The sequence below is a fragment of the Halichoeres trimaculatus genome, unplaced genomic scaffold (genome assembly GCF_033239565.1).
Source record: "Halichoeres trimaculatus isolate MK-OKI-2021-1 unplaced genomic scaffold, fHalTri1.1 fHalTri1_scaffold_20, whole genome shotgun sequence".
In the NCBI taxonomy this organism is placed as follows: domain Eukaryota; kingdom Metazoa; phylum Chordata; class Actinopteri; order Labriformes; family Labridae; genus Halichoeres; species Halichoeres trimaculatus.
The window spans coordinates 1,054,103-1,074,838 of record NW_027437198.1 but is presented as its reverse complement, the minus strand read 5'-3'; the positions used below and the strand labels follow the sequence as shown (position 1 = coordinate 1,074,838).

Here is a 20,736-nt window from a genome sequence, read left to right as displayed (position 1 = left end):
TGCCAACCAGCCTGATGTTTGTGGTAATCACAGAAAACACCAACATCAAATATATGGACACAAGTTTGTTCAGCAGCATGACGTACAGGAAGGGGTTTTGCAGCTTTATCATCAGCGGCGTGCACAGTCTTTTGAAAGAGCAGGCGCAGAAGAGAGAGAAAAGCACACACAGTGTGCCGTCGCCACTGAAAAGGTTTTGCTTACCAAGAGTGCAGTTCAACATGTTTTATCCAGACAACAGAGCACTTAAGTGTGTTCTGCCCTCCCAAGCAGGCACTTAAGTGTGCTTTTTGACTCCCATAGGACACTTTGATATGCGTTTTAGCTCCCAAGCAGGCACTTTAGTCCATGTTTTGATTCCCAAGTGGGCACTTTAGAGTGCATTTGGCTCCTAGGGGGCACTTTGATTTGCATTTTGGCTCTGGATTGGGCATTTTAGCGCATGTTTTGGCTCCCAATTGGGTATTTCAAGGCATGATTTGGTCCTCAAGAAGGCACTGTGGTGACTTTTAGCTGTCAAGTATCAAGTAGGCGCTTAAGCTTGGTTTCAGCTGCTAAGTGGGCACTTGGGCATGTCTTTTTCTACACTTGAGCAATAACCCCCCCAGTCCACAATTACCCGAACAACTGTTTCACAACTTTATCAATTTTATGATAACAAATGTTGCAGTATATGATTGTTGCATGACAGAAGAGATGCATAATAATGCATTTTGCAGTTTTGCAGGAGAAACGTGCTGCTGTGAAACGAGGCTGCTATTTTTCTTTTTTATTAAGTTTTCTACGCAGTAAGAATCTCTGCATGATATTTATAATAGAAGACATAAAGCCACCCATCCCTGACCAAACCCCTCTTATCTATCTCCACCACCCAAAACCACCCTCATCTCCACCTCAACACAATGCCCTTAACAACAGTGATAGCACGAAGTACTGAGGCTTTCCCTCTTTCAACATCTTCTGCAATCTCTGACATCTGTGAAAAATTAACATGCCACAAGTGTGATACCACAACTTCTTTTGCTATATTTCAGCTGTTATTACACTGCATGGATTTGGTCTAAACAGTAACTTCTTCATTATACGTCTGTTGTGAGGATGAAAATATAAATTCGGTCATCCCAGCCTAGACATGAGAAATACTTTGTTGCAGTTATTTGTGGCTGAAAAATGAAGATCAAAAACAACATATGCAAACTAAGAGAGCCTCATAAAATCCTGGTTTCATAGTGTGTTTTAGGTTTAGTTGAGCAGAGCTGTTATGAATCCTAAATAATGAACGAACAACTCGGTAAACTGAGAATGACTACAGAGGGAGACAGATGATGTAAGCCCTTATTACGTTACACTCAGGGAGTTGTGCTGCTGCTGTTGTTGTTGCCAGGTGGGCACACCTTCCCCTCTTCACAACAGACACGTGAGATAGTAGGTACTAACAAGCACACACATCTAGAATGGAGTAGAACAGAATAGAATGTACTTTTTTAATTCCATAAGTCACAGCAGCAACAAAATAAAGTATATAGTGCAAAACAGTAAAGAAAAAATGCACAGAATAATATAATTAGTGTCAACTAGGAGAAAAAAAATTATCCATCAGAGACAACAGTTAGTCCATCATTTACACGGAAACGCAGAGGGACTGAAAACACTGTAGTAAACATGCCAGGCCTGCAGGTGGTGCTATAACTGTCTTGTCCAGAAGCCGCTTTTGGAAGATCTCTACCAAAGTAGAGTTGAGCTGTCATGTGGTAAATTAGGGAAAAATAAGTTAAAGAGTGCAGCAACAGATGCTCATTTTGGTGAAGGCAGTCAGCAGATTCAGCAGATTGAGCAGCACAAGCTCAATGCAGTAGTTCGCAACGATTGTAACAACGGTACTGTTGTCCTGTTGTATGCATGAAGCGCGAAGCAGAGTGTGATGTCACCATTTCCCTGGAAACGCCGGCGAAGGTGTCAGCAGCCCAAAAAATCTCACTCTGGAGGCCGTTTTCAAAAGTTTGCATTTTAGGTCGGCTGAAATGCCGTTTCTGTGTAAACGCGAGGGTGAACACAACAAAACTTTTTCATGTCACCCTAAAACCGTTGTTGTGTAAACGACCCCTAAGTCTCCTGTATCCTGTCCACTCACAGCAGGTGAAGTTCTTCCAATGTGGCGTTGGTGTCCAGTGTTAGCTCTGTTAGCCATGTCAGTGAACAGCATGATGCTACTCTGCCCTCTGGAGCTGGGTTAGCATGGCTAGCTTGTTCATCTTAGTGGAAATAGATCCTGCTTTCCCCATAACCACGGATGAAGGATAGGTCCATGTCATCTCTCCTTAGCTCACACCACAGCACCAGCATGTCGTCCTCACCTCTTTCTCCTAAGCTCCCTGGGAACATCAGGCCTAGCACTGGTTAGCATGGACATGCAACAGGCTGCTAACAGATGAAACCTCATGTGTAAACAATGGGATCATCGAACACACAAGAGCAAAAAAAAAAACACCGCTGCAAACACAACTAATTTGATGTCAGTGGCTAACAAATGACACATAAAAAGTAATGACAGGCTTCAGAAACAACAACAAAGAGGGTGCTGCTGCAACACCAAGCCACTCAGGTGGCATCCGAGCAACGAATATATATATATATATATATTGTTTACAGATTTTAAAGGTAGGGTCTGCAGGAATTTCTTGTTCATAAACTCAACATTCAAACTGGGCTCCTCCTGCTTGGCTCAGTGCCAGCAGCAGCACACACCCACAGCCTCTGACCGTGACTACGTGAACACACTTTCTAGCCCAAAAACCATCCGTAGTATCACGTTTCTACATAGGAGAGACTTGAGAGCAGTCCACCTGGCTTAGGATGTTAGCACAAGCTAATCACAGGTGTTTGACACATACCTGGTTAGCAGAAAGCTAACTTGCATTGCTCTTTGTCCCGCGCTGCTCTCCAAGTTCCTCAAAGTGAGTGGAAGTCCAGCCAAGTTTCATCTTTATTCAGGAAAAAGCTTTATTATCTGTTGGTGTTTCGTTTCACTTTGGTGGTTTGTCTTCGTCTTTCCACCATCGTAGCTGCTCTGATTAACTTCTTCCACTGGCTAATCAGCACACTGTCACTTGCACACTGGGCGCTCTGTGATTGGCTGGGGTAACTACGTTTACTCGCCACCCAGTAAAGTCCGGTTACAACCAAAACATCAACATACAGGCAGAGGAGGGGGTTGAGGCAGACACTGACACTGACGCACATTTATAGAGGCCCAGAGGAGACGATTGAACAGGATTATTCATGTGAGAGTTGACATTTTATTTCTTGGGAAATCCTGCAGGCCCTACTTTTCAGCAGATTTGAACTCTATATTCGATAATTTCTTTGACATTTGAGTTACATGTGACTCAGCAGTCTTTAAATGAGCAGCACAGCCTTGCATTTGCTTTTGAGCTTGTGTTTTGTGACGCGAACCCTCATCATTTGAAGCACATGGCGGTGATCAGAGGTGGCATGGCACACGTGCTCACATGCTTCATGCTACCCCTTTAAGAGTCAGTGCTCTTTGTGGGTCACCCCAGTCAGATGGGTCTGGACTCTGCCAGTCTGCTCGTGAATTTGCTCCCAAGAAATCCTTTGGCCTTGAACAACGTGCTTGTTCCTTGAGACAGTAAAAGAGGAAAAACTCAACACTCAGTTTATTTTTCAGGAGGGACAAACTTGATTCTGTCTCAGAGCTTAATGTGAATCTCTTTAGTTACACTAGCAGCTCCTGGATATTCCCATCTCGTATTGGATTTATGGATTTATTTTGGCGGGGAGACAGGACTCAGTGCAACAGTATCACACCAAAATCAATATTATATGAAGAGCATGTGTTATGTAATCTGTATACACACTTGGTGGACAAGAATTTGTTACCTGCTTGACTTTGGAGAGTTTTCTTTGAAGCTTTGCCCCCAAAATTTAATGAGTCTTTCTTTGACAAAGGCAGGTGATAATGATGTTTCTAACTCATCCTGGAGCCTAAAATGAAGTCAACTTCAGAATGAATTTCAGACCTAGGAATGTGACCAAATGAGACTTTTATGAATATATTTCTGACATGTGAAAAGGCCTTTCCATCTGCTTGAACAAGCCGAGTGTTTCAGAGTAAAAAAAAAAAACAAAAACAGAGACCCAGGCACCAAGAAGTCAGGTCTGAAAGATTTATTTCCTGCAGAACGAGCTTAGATTTGATCAGCTAGATTCCTCAGAAGTTGTGTCAAACTGTGACTCCACTCCCTCGTCTGGGAGCTCGGCACGGGCTGGGCAAACTGAGCAAAACAAACAGGCACCATCAGATTAATCCTGCAGTCACAGATCACCTGAACTGTGGAGAGAGGAATCATGGCAGTGTGGGAACACAGGATCCAATCAGGGAAAGAGACAAAGCTAGGCCTCTTCAGTGCAAACAGCCTCGTAATGTGCTTCATGCAGACAGGTTGGACCAGTCCTCTTCAAGAGGAGCTGAAGATCACTCTCTGCTCACTCTGCTTTGAGCAGCTGTAATGAGCGTGTGTGCCTCAGTTCCTTTGCAGACCAGGGTCTCCTCCATCATGCCTCGACATGAGTCCGTCTTCACTCATTCCTCACATTTCTCAGATATCTGCACTCGGCTTTCATCTCATGCTGCTTAAACAAAGCACTTAGTCCACTTCACCACAGACTTTCATATTCCAAACAGCTGATCCTTGGTCTGATTCTCAGTTTCCTGCCAGTTTAATCCTCACAGTGTGATCTCATGATCTCAGAGAGCATTCCTCTCTTTACAGGTGCACGTGAAAGCTGCACGCATTCCCACACACAGCTAGCATGAAAAACGACACATGACTGGAGTAAAATCTGATCTGACTTCAACAGTCTGAGTTTTCAGGTGTTTTACTTTGTCTTGAAAACTGTGCACCAAAATAGAAACTGTTCCCCTTCACTCTCTGCTAAGAAATTTCTTTGGAAGAAACTACACTGGAAACTATGCAAGAAAAGCAGCAGCTAATAGAGCTCAAGGAAACTCTGCTGTTATCTCTGGCGTTTGTGTGCAGGTGCCCCCTGGATTGATCCATTTGTTCCAGGAAAAAAAAAAGATCTTCAGATGAATCATGGGACTTGGGAGCTTCTTTTCTAGAGAGAGAAAGATGCTTTGTGAGAGCAGACGACTCAAAGCATCAGATGAGGAGACTTGCCTTGTATTGTGTTGGACTGATTATGTTTTTTTGATGCGTTTGTCATGACCTTATAATTCACGTTTAAGACAGTGAGTGGTCCCACAACATTTCTCGTTCAGATTGAAGGTTGGAGGTAAAAAAACAGAAGCTCTCCAATTCTTTCAGAACAATCAAACCTCGTCATAGAGAAAGGGTTGAAATCTGATCCTCGGCCTCACCTTTACTCAATAGTAAAGGTGTTTTCCAGGTTTCTACCTTGCTGGATTTTTCCAGCTTGCTGGTGTCTTGTGTTCATGTAAACTTACAGCTCCTTTCTCTGACCTCTCGATGAACACAAAGCAGAAAGTGGGACGCCTGAGGGGGGGAAAGCTCTGGTTTGAACACGAATGACAATAAATAAGGAATCCTACATCCTACTCACAAAGACTCAACAGCTGTAGATCATGGGGTGTCCAACTCCTGTCAAAGACCCAGGGCCAGCAGCTCTTACTGACTGTTACGGCCTCCTTAACATAGAACATAAATAAACTAACCCAAAAGCTTGTTAGGAGAGCCTGACATAAATAAGGATGCCACAAAGAAATGGTTGGTATCATGAACCCACAAGCTTTATTTAATAATCCCCCAAAATAATCAGATGTGAGCAAATAAAAGGAGCTGGAGACCCCGGCCAAAAGAAACAAAAAGGGAAAGGTGCCGACCCAGCCACGCAATGGGCCGTCACCCCAACACCTTCCTCTAACTAAACTAATTGAGCCTAAACCAAAGTCAAGGTGAAAACTGGACTACCGGAGGTCTCCAGCCCAAACTAAAACAATAAACTAAAACAACAAAAACCAATAATTAATGTGTTGGTCAATAAACATTGAGGGGAAAGGAATATAAGAAAAAAAACCTGTGGGAAAGAAATTGTTATTGGAGCCAAAACTCCTTGCCTACCGCTTCACTTCCTGTTCCTTACCGTTTCTCCTCTGCCCCTCGACTGCTCTCCCTGCACCTCTAAATCCCCTCCTCCTACCTGAGCACAATTGCACTGGTTTACTTTATTGTTTTAGTGGATTCTTTAAAAACCTGTCATCAAGTTTAAACAAACACAGGCAAACTTTTGTACAATGAATTACAGTCTTAATCCCAGATGATCAGTGGTCAGTTTTCTGCAGTGTAACGTGCTGCGTAGACATCATCAAACTCTGCTTCTGACCAAAGAAGCTTGGTCTCCATTAGGGGGCGATATGGGCAAAATGTGTGTGGATGTTTTTATGTCAGGATCTGAATTCTATCAGGACTTTTTTTTTATTGTGTGTTAAAGATTTAACACAAACTACAGATGTGCAAACGACATTTTTTAGCTCCAAATATGTCTTATTCTGCATTCTGGCCAATTTCTTTTCACCATCTTTTACCCTTTCTGCATCTTTACATAACTTCAATCCAGTCTTGTGTCCCTAATGTGTTTTTGAACCCTTGATGTTCACGAAGATCATCTTCAGCAGAATGAGCAGAGCTGTAGCTCCATATGAGAAGCCTCTGCACAGTCCACATGTAGTTTTTGAGATGTTACTGGATACACTTTGGTTTTGTGGTGTTGAGCGTAGTTTTGAACATGCCTGCTGCAAAGGAACACCGGGCACATCATCACTTCACCTGCTCCTCCTGTCCCCCACCTTCACACGAGTGCCTGAGTGCAGCTCTCCCCCTCCTCTTTGTGCTTTGAGCCTGCTTTGCAGGAAACAGTTTGTACTCATAAATCTGTCCCTGCAGCTCCTTGTTTGACTCGTCTCTTTGTGTGTTCAGAGTTCAGGAGTTATAACCATGTGTCCCAATTTCCTTCTCCCAGAGCTGGATCCCAAAGATCATCAAGAAACGAGTTTGCTCCACGTTTGTTGAGGACTCTTTCAGGTAACCACTCCTCTTTTACAGCACACATACAAAAAAGCCACTTGATTTATGAGGTAAAGGTCAAACTAATTTAATTTTTTAATTTTTTAGTTATATAATTTTAATGTTTTCATTTCATGATGCAAGAAATATCTGCTTTAATTTTAAAACTGTTAAAGATTTCTCCAATCAGTGAGACACCACAGTCCACAGGTGAACAAGAGTGTGTTTCTGTGTTCTTGTGTTTCAGTAACGGTGCATTGTGTCAGTGTGGGGGGGTGCGCGAGCAGCATGACTCGGTGGCCACGGGAGATTTCTTTGGCGCAGCCATTGTCACTCAGTGGGACAGCAAGCAGCACTCCTCAGAGTGTCCCACAGACGCCTATGGAGAGCTGGAGTTCGCTGGAGCTGGACGCAGACACAGCAACGTGAGTGACACAGATGGATGAAAGTTTGACCTGATCCAAAATGAACTAAAGGCACAAGTGGTGATAAGTGGGTCCTCGCCCCACATGGCCCATCTGGCCATGTCGCAGCCGCCTCACATGCAGCAAGACCGGCCTCTGTAAAAGGCTATGCAGGTAGACCAGGTCTGGTCCCTACAGCAAGCAATCATGGGTAATTTAAAACAAAGAGCATGTTGCAGCTCTGCTTTTGACCACTGGGTATAGCCGTGAGTTTGATGTACTTATCATTTTCAGTAATGTGGCTGAGATGATTTTAAGTAGTTAGAAAGAGTTTATGGGATCAAATATCACTAATGTTCAATAGGTGGCGCTATTCCTATCACCTCAGTGAATGTGCAGGGGCAGACTGGTCATCTGGACATTCTGGAGACTCCCAGAACAGGTGGTGCTGCCCGTCGGCCAACGGTGGTTGCTGTCGGGGGGGTGGGGGCTTGCTGTGGGCTGGGCCAGGTCAAAGTCCAGGGCTGTTTTTCAGTCCCAGTCCGCCACTGTGAATGTGTATATGAGTCCAGAGTGGGACTGTGATCGTGTGTGTCACATTTGGAACACAATGGACAATAACTGTGAATGGGTTTCCAAAATTGAGCACATGGCTGTCCTAGGAGATGGACCTTGATCATTTATGTGAAATTTGAAGCAGATTGGACCTTGTAGAGGGATTATCAGTCTACGTCATAAAGATGCGCACATATTTTGACCGCAAAAGCAGCTCCATTCGTTCAGACGAGTTAGCATTTTTTTACATACTAAATTCAACCTGTTAGAAGCATCAAAATGTATGGTTACTCTGTAGTCAGCTGTCAGAAATGATACTATACAACAGAGGCAACATCTGTCAAGTTTAGAGGGTTATAGCGACCATGCTAACTGGTGACTCAGTGAAGGTATATATTTTCTAGCCGTCAGACTCTGTGTTTGGCTCTCTTTTCTTCTAGTTTCTGCGTCTGTCCTGCGACACTCCCCCTCAGATTGTCTACACCCTGATGACGGCTCACTGGGGCCTCCCTTCTCCTAACCTGGTGGTGTCTGTGGTTGGGGGAGAGGGGAGGGAGAAGATCAAACCATGGGTGAGAGACACTCTGAGAAATGGGCTGGTCAGAGCTGCACAGAGCACAGGTGAGGACACACTCACAGGTACCATCAGCAGCACTGAGGGAGACAGCTGAGATTAGCATGGAGGCAGAAGCATGGGAGCAGAAACATTGCACTGGAACAACTTACTGTAAATGTACGAGGACATTCCAACGGTAAAATCCTGTTACGTTTGAAAACAGCACTGTGGGAAATTTTACTGTGAAATAAGGTACTGTCAGACCTGCTGCCAGTATTTTACCGTTATTTTACAGCTAAGTCATTTTTGTTGTGATGGTGTTTTGTAACCATGAGTGAGGAGGAAACACAGTGGATATAAGACCCTGCTGGACTTTGGGATGTTACACAGAGGGCACAGACTGTCTGTGCTCCACTGCACGGACCATGTACCTGTTCATTTTTGCACCATGTTGGTCAATTTTAAAATGGAGAAAACATTTTTTTCCCTTCAGTTAACTTAAAAATAAATAAATGAATAAATAAATAAATGAATAAATAAATACCACTATTGGGCCCAAAACGCAAACTTTTAAAAACGGCCTCCACAGTGGATGTTTTCCACCTTTGCTGTGTAAACAGGAAGCCAGGGTTTCTAGTGAAAATGCTGATGTCACACTCCACTTTGGGCATTCAACCGTCCAACAGATCCGTTGTTAGGATCATAGTGATCCACCGTGTTGAGCTTGTGCTGCTCAATCTGCTGAATCTGTGACTGTCTTCTTTAACTAAATGAGCATCTGTTGCTCCACTTCACCAGATGATCGGCCCAACTCTACTTCAGTGGAGATCTACCAAAGTTGTCGTGTAAACGGAGCCTTAGGACACAGGCCACCTTTGGCCCCCCACAGTGTAAGATCTCAGAATTCAGCAGGGTCTCATACCCACTGTGTTCCCTCCTCACACACGGTTACAAAACACCGTCACAACAAAAATGATGTTGTTGTAAAATAACGGTAAAATACTGACAGCATGCTTGACAGTATTTAACTGCTATTTCACATTTATACACTGAAAAAATAATTTACAGTTCATACACTGTAAATAAGTGGAAGTTAGTGTCATTTACAGTGATTTGTTTTTACAGTTCTGAGATAGAGTCTTTGTACAATGGTATCGGACCGTATTAGCCATGTTGACAGACATTGCCTCATCTGATCTTAATCTTTTTGCAGAAATCAGTGCCATACAGTTTGTAATTTATAGTTTGAGAGGGATGGGAAACTTGTTGCTGATTAAGAAATACGACACTAGAATGACAAAGAAACTGCTGAAAAACTAAAAAGTTAGTACCAGAGTTATTTGTCTGTAACTGTAAGTTAGACGTCAGGTCTGGGCCATGGTTGTAACAGTAGATGCATTTCTCTGAGATGACATCAGAACACCTCCACCCCCCTCCCCTCCATCCTTGTTTTCTCAGGAGCCTGGATCCTCACGTGGGGTCTCAGGGAGGGCGTGGCCCGCTGTGTGGGGGAAGCGGTGAGGGACCACAGGGCAGCAGCTTCCACTCTGTCCCAGAAGAAGGTGGTGGCTGTGGGTTTGGCTCCCTGGGGGCTTGTGCTCAACAGACAGCAGCTCGTCAACCCTCAGGTACTCAGCGGGAAGAGTCTATCACCTGAGCTGGAAGTCTGTAGGTTAGGTGTGAAAATACAGTCCTCATGACAACTGACTGAAACTTTAACTATTACCACCTTCTGTTTTTAAAACCCAAAGTTCTCTTACAGCTTGAGAAATCTCAAAAGGAGAGCAACAAATGAGAGTGTAACTCTGGTAAAGATTGTTATTGAGCTCAGACCGGTGTGTTGAGCACATGTGGATAAAAACCAAACCAGATGAGTGAACTCTCTGAAGTTCTCCTGTTTCTCATTTTCAGGGCAGTTTTCCTGCTCGTTACTATGTCCAGAACACGTCGCGTGACTCCTGCTGCCTGGATAATAACTGCCAGGCTTTCCTCCTGGTGGATGACGGGAGCGTGGGCCGCCGAGGGGGAGAGACCTGCTTCAGGGCCAGCCTGGAGGACTACATTTCCCATCAGCGCACCGGCATCTGGGGTGAGACAGAGATTCATATTTTCATTTGACTGGGATGGGATAAAAACTTGACTCAAACTTAAGATGACAAACTGCAGCCAACAAGGATCTACAAAAGCAACTCTCTTAAGAAGTTAAAGAGAGGCTGTTTGGTTTCCCATCTCTCAGACATGGATATAAATGAACACTGCTGGATGTCCAGGCTTAACATGCAGGTTTTTAATCTGCTTCATGATCATTTGTTCTAGAAAAACTTGAATCTGTTTGTAAACTGCTGAAAAAGGTCAGTTTAAAAAATAGCGTTTAAGATCTTTACGAGACTCACTGAAATGATAATATCATGTTCCCCTTATGATTCACGACACGATGAAAGGCAGGTCACAAACACTAAGCCTGCCCATAGCTGCACCCTTGACAGGCCTCCAGACAGCTGACCAATCAGAGAGCAGGGGGTTGGGAGCCTTAAAGGTGCAGTCTGTAGAAATAAGAATGTTATGGACACAGAGCGTTCAGATTTCAGAATGAGCCCATCCGTGGCTGAACCATCCCATCACTCAGTGACTCTCAGCCTTTGCAGATCAAAGAGGATCCTGAAGATGGCCTCATTTATTCTGATCATCATGTTGATGGCGTTGATGCTGAGGGACATGTCTCACAGCTAGAGTAACAACAGGCAGAAAGCTCCATGACAGCCTCCTCCCCCTCTGAGAGCTCATGTTCTGTTTGACAGAGCTAGCCCTCAACACTGAAGCACCAATCCACCTCTGACTGTCAGAGAGGAAAGAAAACTCTCAGAGAAACAACCACGTTTGTTAAACTGTACCATCAACAAGAAACAATGACCTTTACAATCAATAAACATTGCTACGGAAACATTCTCCACCTTTACCTGTGGAGCAGAAAACTTCAGCGTCGTCCTTCAGAGCCAACTTTTTCATTGATGACTCCCAGCTCTGAAACTCTGCTCCCATGTTTTCTCTCCTTTTAGCCGCTGTCTGTCCCAGTTTCTCTTCATTTCTTCCTGATCTTTGGACCAGAATCTGATGATTTACACTCATGTGAAGCATGTTTGTGATTTTCCATCAGAAAATACTCTCAATATGAACTATTTTGTTCAAAATAACAAAAAAAACTTTATTCCTCTTTTTCTTTGAAAACCGCTGTCTTCTTCTTCTTCTTCTGTAAAATCGACAACCGCTCCCTCTCCACGTTTTGCTCTTTCTGTCCCTCTTGATCTGCCGTAGACAAACATGGACATTGGTTATGTCTGCCTCCATGAACAGGACCCACAGTAAAGTGAATATGAAAAGCTTTTTTTCTAACTTAGTAAAAAGAAAATAAAAGTTTTGTGTGGATTATTGTTCACTCATTTTAACATACTTTACAAACCTATTTGCATTATTTCTCATTTCCACTGTTTCTGTTCGGCCAAATGCTGAAAACTTCTCTGCATTGCTCCTTTAAAGAAAAAGCAGCTATAACAGGACATTTTGGAAAGAGGTTGAAATAAGGGTTTTCTCAAACACCAGTGTGAGAAAAACTGTGTTTTCTGAGATGTAAATCATTCAGAGCTGCTACAGGAGGCCAGGAGGACAGCCCTGAGCCTTAAATAAAGCATGATACCCCTCTTTAAATTGATTTTACCATACATCATAACCATATGCAGCCCTTTGTAATGAGGTGGTCACAGCAACTGTTGCCATGTCTCTGATACCAAGCCTTTTTCTTTTCTTCTCTTTGAAAAATGAAAACAGGAAGTGGCAGCATAGAGATCCCTGTGTTGTGTTTGCTGATCTCAGGAGACGCCAGCAAGCTGGAGGTGAGGAGGACTTCACACATACAGAAGAGGTTTTTTTTTTTTAACGTTCCTGACACAAGGCCGCTGCAGGGATACAACAGGTCTAATGATGAAGTTAAACTGGATGAAGTTGTGGTTGGTTGTCGTGGAGCTCGAGCTGACTCTGCTTGTGTTTCCCCTGCCACAGAGGCTGGACACCTCCCTGAAGAGGGAGACCCCCTGGTTGGTCCTGGCTGGTTCTGGTGCAGCTGCAGACTTCATCAGTGAACTGCTGGCCGACATCCCCCCGGTCCCACTCAGTCCCTCCTCCACCCCTGCAGACGGGGAGGCTGCAGAGAGCCTCAGCACGGAGCTCCGGGATAAAGTCCGAGACAGGCTGCAGAGACACTTCCCGTCTGAGACCGAGCTGGAGAAGCTGGTGGACAGTGTGAGTGTGTGTGAGTGTGTGTGAGTGTGTTGTAGATTAAAGTGTTCTCTGGACTCTGACCCTGTCTTCCTCTGTTTCTCAGGCTCTGAGTATCTACCAGAACAGAGAGCTCATCACTGTGTTTCATGGGGAACAGGAGGGTTCAGATGACTTTGATACAGTTCTTCTCAAAGCTTTGGTCAGAGGTGAGTGAAGAAAGAAGAATTTACGGACTAAACCAACTTGATATGTCAGTGTTACCCCAGCAATGTGGTCATTAATTACAGGTTTGGGCCAGGAGTGGTAACATTTTATCACACACAGAGAAAACAGTGGGTGACTCCTCTGTAAAAAGATCTAAAACACTGATAGACAGGCACTGATATCTGAAAGGTTGTATCATAAACTTTGTGAAGCAGCATCTTAAATAGGCTTACAGAAACACAAAAACACAAAATAAATCTTTGCTACATTGAGAATGTAAAGTTACATTAAATATGTACATGACATTTGTTTACAGATGTTTGTGAAACAGTTGTACTCTTACCACTCTTCAGCCCTGCATCCCTCCAGCTAATCACAAACTTTCGCTCTGACACTCTACCTGATGTGTTCTGGCTTTGCTTATTTCATGAACACAGCTTCAGAATCTGTGTCCGGCTCACAATTGACGCTACAAATGCAGTGACATGTAGCTCTACTTTGGTTTGTGTCTGATGGTTTGAGAGAGACACACAGAGAGATCTTTAGCTGATAGACACAGGTAATGAGCAGCTCGGGCCTGGGTAAAGCCGGTTCATCAGGTGAATACAGATTTTTATTCTGATGGTTACATTCAGCACATACTGACACAGCCCTGGCTTACTTACTGCCATATATGAGTCTACTACAGTAAACCATTTCAAACATATTAAGCCAGTTACTGTTTTCTTTGCTGGAACTTTGAGAAGAGTCGTGAGCTGTCATCTGTAGACTACTTCTAACCTATATATACTGTAAGGGATTGTTTTACACATCCCATAACCACAGATAAGGAGCAAGTTTGTTAGATTTTCTGTTCTATGTTTCATGTTTTGTCTGATTTTTATCACTTATAATATTTGCATAACATAGTCCTGATTGCATGTGTGTCTGTCTTCCAAAATTTCAGTGCATGGATCATGTTGTTGGCAGTCAGTGCAGTCTTTCTCCCCATGAGCTTTCAAACAAATTCTCCATGAGTTCAGATATATTTGATTTAGATTTGACCAATGAAACATCCTAACAAAACAAAACAAGACGCTGGTATTTGCTGTCTTTTTCTTTTTAGCTGGTGGTCAGGTTTAAAGAGGGGTAATGTGGAGTGAGTTAGTGGTAATAATCTCTTCTGAGAGGGACAACACCTCCCTTTGCTCACCCATTCTAACCTGTATGCACTGCATAACCTTAAATCTGAGTGTTTGTGTCTCATATTTAGTAAAAGAAATGTCCAACAGACTTCATCTGAACCACATCTCACACATGTCACATATGTCATATGTTGTTTTCTGTGTGTGTTTAGCCAGTAAACGTGTGTCCAGTGAAGCCAGTGAGTACACCGAGGAGCTCAAACTGGCGGTTGCCTGGAACAGGGTGGACATCGCCAAGACGGAGCTGTTCAACGGAGACATCCAGTGGAAGGTCAGGAGTGGGCTGATAACCGTGGTTAACGTGACATGAAAACAGACGGAAATGATGAAATGAGCGATCAGAGCTTTGTACCCGTGTGTTTCAGTCATATGACCTCATCATGTTTTCACGTTTCCAGTATGAAGACCTGGAGGACTCCATGACAGACGCCCTTATAAACGATAAGCCCCAGTTTGTGCGACTGTTCTGTGAAAACGGCCTGAACATCCTGGACTACCTCACGTACCGCCGTCTGGAGAGTCTGTACCGCTCCCTGTCCGACAGCTCGCTGGCCTACGCCCTGCTGCAGAGACGCCTGAGCGAGCGGCAGTGCCTGGCTGGATCCCTGCTTCACCTGGACTCCTCAACATCATCAGCATCGCTGAAGAGCCCACAGACGGCCTCTGCCATGGAGCTCAGCCTGTACGAGGTGAGGAAGAGGAGCAGGGTGTCAGAGGGGGTCGCTGATTTTAATACAATGATAAAATGTATCTCTTGCTCTCCTGCAGGTTTCTCGTCTGCTGTGGGACCTGCTGGGTGATGTGTGCCATCCTTTCTATTATGGCCCTCTGGGTCTGGACCACAGCACCAGCACCAGGAGGGCTCTGAGAGTAAGATCCACAGTCTGTAGCATTCATCCCGTTCAGAGTCAGACAGCAGCTTCATCAATCTTTTAAACCTAACAGACACCCAAACTGTGAGCAGCAGACTCAAACATGTTTGACGTTTTCAGGACAGGTGAGAGTCACAGAGAGCTGCTGACAGACAGAGGTTTGTCCTCTGACCCCCTCTGGCCTGTTTGTTCCCTTGTCTCTGCAGCATGTGAATAAGATGCTGATTGGAGAGTGTCTGTATCGAGACCAGCGCTGCCTCTCCCCCTGGACCGCCCTCTTCATCTGGGCCGTCCTGCAGAACCGCAGTGAGATGGCTGTGTACTTCTGGGAGATGGTAAGAGTCACCTGATCATCATCTTCTCGTCACACCACAGAGCAACCAACGTCTTCAGCTGTGTCCAAAAGGCTGTTTAAAGACACAGTTTTCAGCTCTGTGTGTGTGTGTGTGTGTGTGTGTGTGTGTGTGTGTGTGTGTGTGTGTGTGTGTGTGTGTGTGTGTGTGTGTGTGTGTGTGTGTGTGTGTGTGTGTGTGTGTGTGAGAGAGGCGGGGGAGTCTGTGCTGAGCGCTCTGGGTGGCTGTAAGATGCTGAGGGAGCTGTCCAAACTGGAGGGGGAGACAGAGAGCAAACTGGCCATGAAGGAGCTGGCTCAGAGGTTTGAGGACCTAGCACTCGGTGAGTTCAGCATGAATCTGAAACTAAGATCACAGCAGATCAGACCCTGCTCACGTTCAAGAAAATCAAAGAGATTTAAAGAAAAGTTAAAGTTAAAATGAAGCTAATGGATTTAGCAACCTGTAAATGTTTTTTTCTGTATCTCTCATGAAATTCACTGAATGTGTCACTGAATGTGTCACTGAATGTGTCACTGAATGTGTCACTGAATGTGTTGTGTGCTCAGACGTGTTTGCCGAGTGTTACCAGAACAGTGAAAGTCGCTCCTTCACTCTCCTCATAAAGAAGTCACCTGTGTGGGGCGGAGCTACCTGTGTGCAAATGGCCACTTCTGCTGATGCCCGTTTGTTCTTCAGTCATGATGGAGTTCAGGTAACCAGCATTATTACTCTTCACAGTGACTATCAACAGATTACTGAAAAGCATAGTTATAAATATGAATATAAATGTATATTAGGGCTGTCACTTTGATACGTTAATTACATTAACTAATTACACCACAAATAAATGCATTATAAAAAATGAACACAGGATGAACTCATTCAGCCAGCCATTTTCAGAGCATCTTGAACAATCTGTAAAGACCCAAATAATCTTGTTTTCTCTGACTCTGTAAACACCAAAACTCCCTCAGAAGAGTGGACTCTCTTCTTTTATGTCTCTCTTCCTGTTTTTAATCCAAAAACAGACAAATGTACTTTTTTGACCATGTTCATCTCGGTGCTCCATCCTTTGATCCTCTCCATGATCTCCTCCTCCATCTCGTCTTTTCTCACGATGGCGCCGCTCTTTCTCTCTGAACTACCATGACACATCCTCAGTTGGAGCGTGAGCTGCCTGAACTTTTCTGACTTGCAGCGTCTCTCTGTGCCTCTGTCATCTCACATCTTCTCCTCATATCCATGCTGAGCTCTCGTCCAAAGAGCACACCACTCTCACCCACAGAAGTTAAGGAGCAGGGTTTTGATTGACAGCTCCTTCAGACCCCGCCTTCCCCCGGCTGAAAAACACTATTTACTTCTATAGACGCAGTGAATGGTTGCACAACATCAATGGCAGCGAACACGGACATTTTAATATTGGCCAGTTGAAAAATTGTGGATTTACAAATCTTCTCTTCTTCGTGTTGTCATTTGATCAGTCATCACTACAATTTTATACTGTCCAATAATTCAGATTATTTATTTGGGGACCTAAAGCAGATATGAGATTAACACTGTGTTCACAATTATATGGTAACATGTCTTTACAATAAACACAATATATAATAAATCATACATGTGTGTAAACACACACACACACACACACACACACACACACACACACACACACACACACACACACACACACACACACACACACACACACACACACACACACACACATCTATGTGTGTGCAACATAATAGGAAAAAGTACAGTGTTATGGGAAACCAATCACAATCATTTTAATGTGTTTTTTTAACTATACACCAATGGTACTGATACCTGTAATACAATGAACCATCTCAGAACCATAGACTGTTAAAAAAAAAAAAGGTTGCCGCTTGCTCGGCTCGAAGTGAGGTCTCCACAAAAACTGCTCCCCCTGGTGGCTGGCTGCAGTATAGGTTAAAAAATCTGTCTTTCCAGTCATTCCAGATGGGCTGTGGTCGAACTTTAAAAAATTAATACTCCTCATAGAAATGTTTCTCACGTCCAATTGTTGTGGTGATTTGAAAATATCATTTGGCTGTCTTGTATTCAAGCCCTCCTTTTTTCTGAATAGTTTTGTTTTAATTAGTTGTACAAGGTTAAAACGAGGCTTTACATTGTGTTTAACGGTGATTGATAGCTGCTGTTCTTGTAGATTTTTTTCGGGGATTGTAAAATATGTCTGGAGGTAGAGTCAAGAAGTGATTAGACTTTCAAAAGGAAAAAAAAAAAATTGTCACCCAGCTCCACTCAGATTCTCCCAGAATCCCTCAACGCCTCTACTGCGCAGACTCTGGCTGCAAACTGCTACAATGTCTGCGCCTGTGACGGGGGAATTTTGGCTTTTAAACCATACCATGAGAAATGGTGGAGCCACGCTGTCCACTCTGTGCACAGTCTATGCTCAGAACAAACAGCAGATTGTCAGACTTACCACTCAGTCTTTGGAGCAGGAAGAAGAGAAAAGACACTTGATTGTTTGGTGTGATCCCCAGGTTCTCAGGTATCAGCATTTTAGGTCTGTGTTCAGACAGAAAGTTTAACCCAGAGGTTGTTAACTGTGACCTGGGAATAAGACTTATTTATCTACGACCAGAATTTCCTTCACTAGCCTTAAACATGGCCCGACCAAACATTAACACAAGGCGCTGTACAGGAAAGAAAATCTGGCTACGGTATCTGGAAACCATAAAGTAAAAGAAATACTTTACAGGCCTTAACTCTTAACTGTCACAGTGAGCCAGCTTCAAACATGAACAGGTATCACAGACTCAGGCCAGAACACTGAGACAATATGGTAGGGAAAATACAAGGTGACTGTAAATAGCCTGTCGTTTATATATCACACTTAAAAATTCAGTCATAAAGTATGTTACAGAGGTATTATCAGGGCTTTTTCTTCTCAGGTTGTGAAATGAGTCTGAACCTTGAGGTGGGCTGTGTGACTGTTCATCTCAAAGCTCTGGGTCTGAGTGCTCTTCCCTCTCTTTCAGTCTCTGCTGTCTCAGATCTGGTGGGGGGACATGGAGAGAAGCACTGAGGTCTGGAAACTGCTTCTCACCTTCTTTGTGCCTCCTATCCTCTACACCAACATTATCAACTTCAGGTGAGTGTGGGATACTGTCATGTGACCACTGTGGTGTTGAAAATATCAGGTTTCCAGGGCTCTTTTTTAATTACAAGTTTATGCTTTTGTTTGTTCGGAAAATCAGAATACAGAATATAACATCTGAGCATAAAAATATTATTGATTGAGGTTTTTGGGCACATTTACTTCAGTAACATGAACAAAACTGTTCCTTTAGCTAAAGTGATATACCTGTGTGTTTGTTTCAGGGAGCAGGAGGAGGAGGCGAAGTCTGAGGAGCCTCCTCACCACAGAGACACAGACAGTCTGGATGGAAATGACGCCACTGTCTTCTCCCTTTCTGACATCATACAGAGGTACACAGTCAAACAATAACCCACGGTGCTCTTCATGTGTGTGTTTTGAGCTCAGTTTAATGATGTTTGCGACTCTGTCTGGGTCTCAGTGAGGAAGACGCTGAAGAGCTCAGAGCTCTGAAAGAAAGCCTGCAAGGTGAGTTTGGCTCATTCAGAAGAAGATTACATTTCCTCTCAAGCTATTCAAAAAAAGTGAACCCTTAGCGTGAGCAGTAGCATATGTCCCTCTTTTCTCAGGCTCTTCACCTTCAAACTCAAAGAGACCGTTCCTCATTTCCCGGTGGAGGCAGTTCTGGTTTGCCCCCGTCACATCATTCCTGGGAAACGTCCTGATGTACTTCCTGTTCCTTTGCCTGTTTGCTTATGTTTTGCTGGTGGACTTCAAACCTCCTCCCCCTGAAGGCCCCTCCAGGCTGGAGTTTGTGCTCTACTTTTGGGTGTTCACCTTAGTGTGTGAGGAGATCCGGCAGGTGGGTTGTTCAGCATGAATATGAACATACGTGGTCATGTGACACACAGAAAGTAAGGTCTCTATGAGGGGCTGGCACAGAAAAGAGAGGAGTCAGAACCAGGTCAACAGGGACTAAACAAACACCTTAATGTCTGCTTTAAAGTTTGATGTTTTAACATGTGGCTCTGTGGGGACAGGCTCATTGGTGGAGATGATGTCAAATGGACACTCAGGGAACTGCTCTTACTGAATCCTGGCTTGTAATGCAGCATCATTTTTATTTTGATCAGTTCTGGGCAGCCATGCACAGTTCACATGTATTACTCATCATCGATACACTGCTCTCCATCTCCATCCACAGACTGTCTCTAACTTTATCCTCCGTGTCAACAGACGTTCTTTGTGGGCAGCAACTTTGTGATTCAGAGGATGAAGAACTACATCCAGGATGTGTGGAACAAATGTGACCTCACAGCCATTTCTCTCTTCATCCTGGCTCTCTGCTGCAGGTAACTCAACCTGAAACCAGGCCTGACTGAGCCCAAAGAGCCACCATGACTTGCTCCTCTGACTTTGTTCATGTTCACTGTGGAGTTAAGGGAACTGAATGAAATGTGACTGGTTAATGTACTGTTGTGTTTTCAGAATGTTCCCCTGGTCGTATGACTTTGGTCGCGCTGTGATGGCCATAGATTTTATGGTCTTCACTCTCCGTTTGATCCACATCTTCGCAATTCACAAGCAGCTTGGACCAAAGATCATCATACTGGGCAAGATGGTGAGTTAGAGCACAGACAGTACAGAAGCTTCCTGTGGGGAAAAAAAAAATGCGGCTTGTTACTGAAGCATTAGTCATGCTGATAACTCACATACACATACACTGTATGTTTGCTGGATAAGGTGAATTCAGTTTCTCAAACTTTGGAGAAGGTGGTGTGATCTTTACTAACATACCTGTTGATCATGAAAACACAAATATGAGGAAGATAATGTGATTACATTACATAAGAGGTCTTGATCATTTCTGTACGGTGACCCAAAAGTGCAAAACACAAAAAAATATATATATATATAAATGAATGACACATTTTTGTGCCTCCTTTTTTGTTTTTATGCTTTCTCTTTTCTGTTTTTTTTTCTTTTGTGTTTGCTTTTTCTCTTTTGTGTTTGAATTTTTGGTTATCGCACTTTCTCTTTTCTGTTTTTTTTTTTTTTTTTTTTTTTTTGTAGTTGTTTGTTTTGTTTTGTTTTTATATCCACCAGTCATGTTGGCATAGTCTTTTTGGCTTTTGGATCACCTCTGTTGTTTCAGGTTTTGCTCTTTAGGGCCCCCTATTAATGCTTATCCATCACCCTCTCCCT

The 20,736-nt window shown here is 43.7% G+C and overlaps 1 protein-coding gene across 1 annotated transcript in view; it reads left to right on the top strand.

Annotated features, from left to right (window-relative positions):
• trpm4a (transient receptor potential cation channel, subfamily M, member 4a) overlaps positions 1-20,736 on the top strand; it is a 28,666-nt gene that overhangs the window by 828 nt on the left and 7,102 nt on the right. Inside the window, exons 2-21 of the mRNA XM_074697209.1 lie at positions 7,021-7,082; positions 7,312-7,489; positions 8,464-8,644; positions 10,038-10,207; positions 10,491-10,668; positions 12,402-12,466; positions 12,633-12,872; positions 12,955-13,057; positions 14,392-14,510; positions 14,638-14,928; positions 15,008-15,109; positions 15,318-15,446; positions 15,657-15,786; positions 16,013-16,158; positions 18,473-18,585; positions 18,816-18,923; positions 19,013-19,059; positions 19,161-19,393; positions 19,768-19,883; positions 20,020-20,152. Coding sequence (XP_074553310.1) covers positions 7,021-7,082; positions 7,312-7,489; positions 8,464-8,644; positions 10,038-10,207; positions 10,491-10,668; positions 12,402-12,466; positions 12,633-12,872; positions 12,955-13,057; positions 14,392-14,510; positions 14,638-14,928; positions 15,008-15,109; positions 15,318-15,446; positions 15,657-15,786; positions 16,013-16,158; positions 18,473-18,585; positions 18,816-18,923; positions 19,013-19,059; positions 19,161-19,393; positions 19,768-19,883; positions 20,020-20,152 — 2,844 coding nt within the window. The remainder of the gene's footprint in view (positions 1-7,020; positions 7,083-7,311; positions 7,490-8,463; positions 8,645-10,037; positions 10,208-10,490; positions 10,669-12,401; positions 12,467-12,632; positions 12,873-12,954; positions 13,058-14,391; positions 14,511-14,637; positions 14,929-15,007; positions 15,110-15,317; positions 15,447-15,656; positions 15,787-16,012; positions 16,159-18,472; positions 18,586-18,815; positions 18,924-19,012; positions 19,060-19,160; positions 19,394-19,767; positions 19,884-20,019; positions 20,153-20,736) is intronic.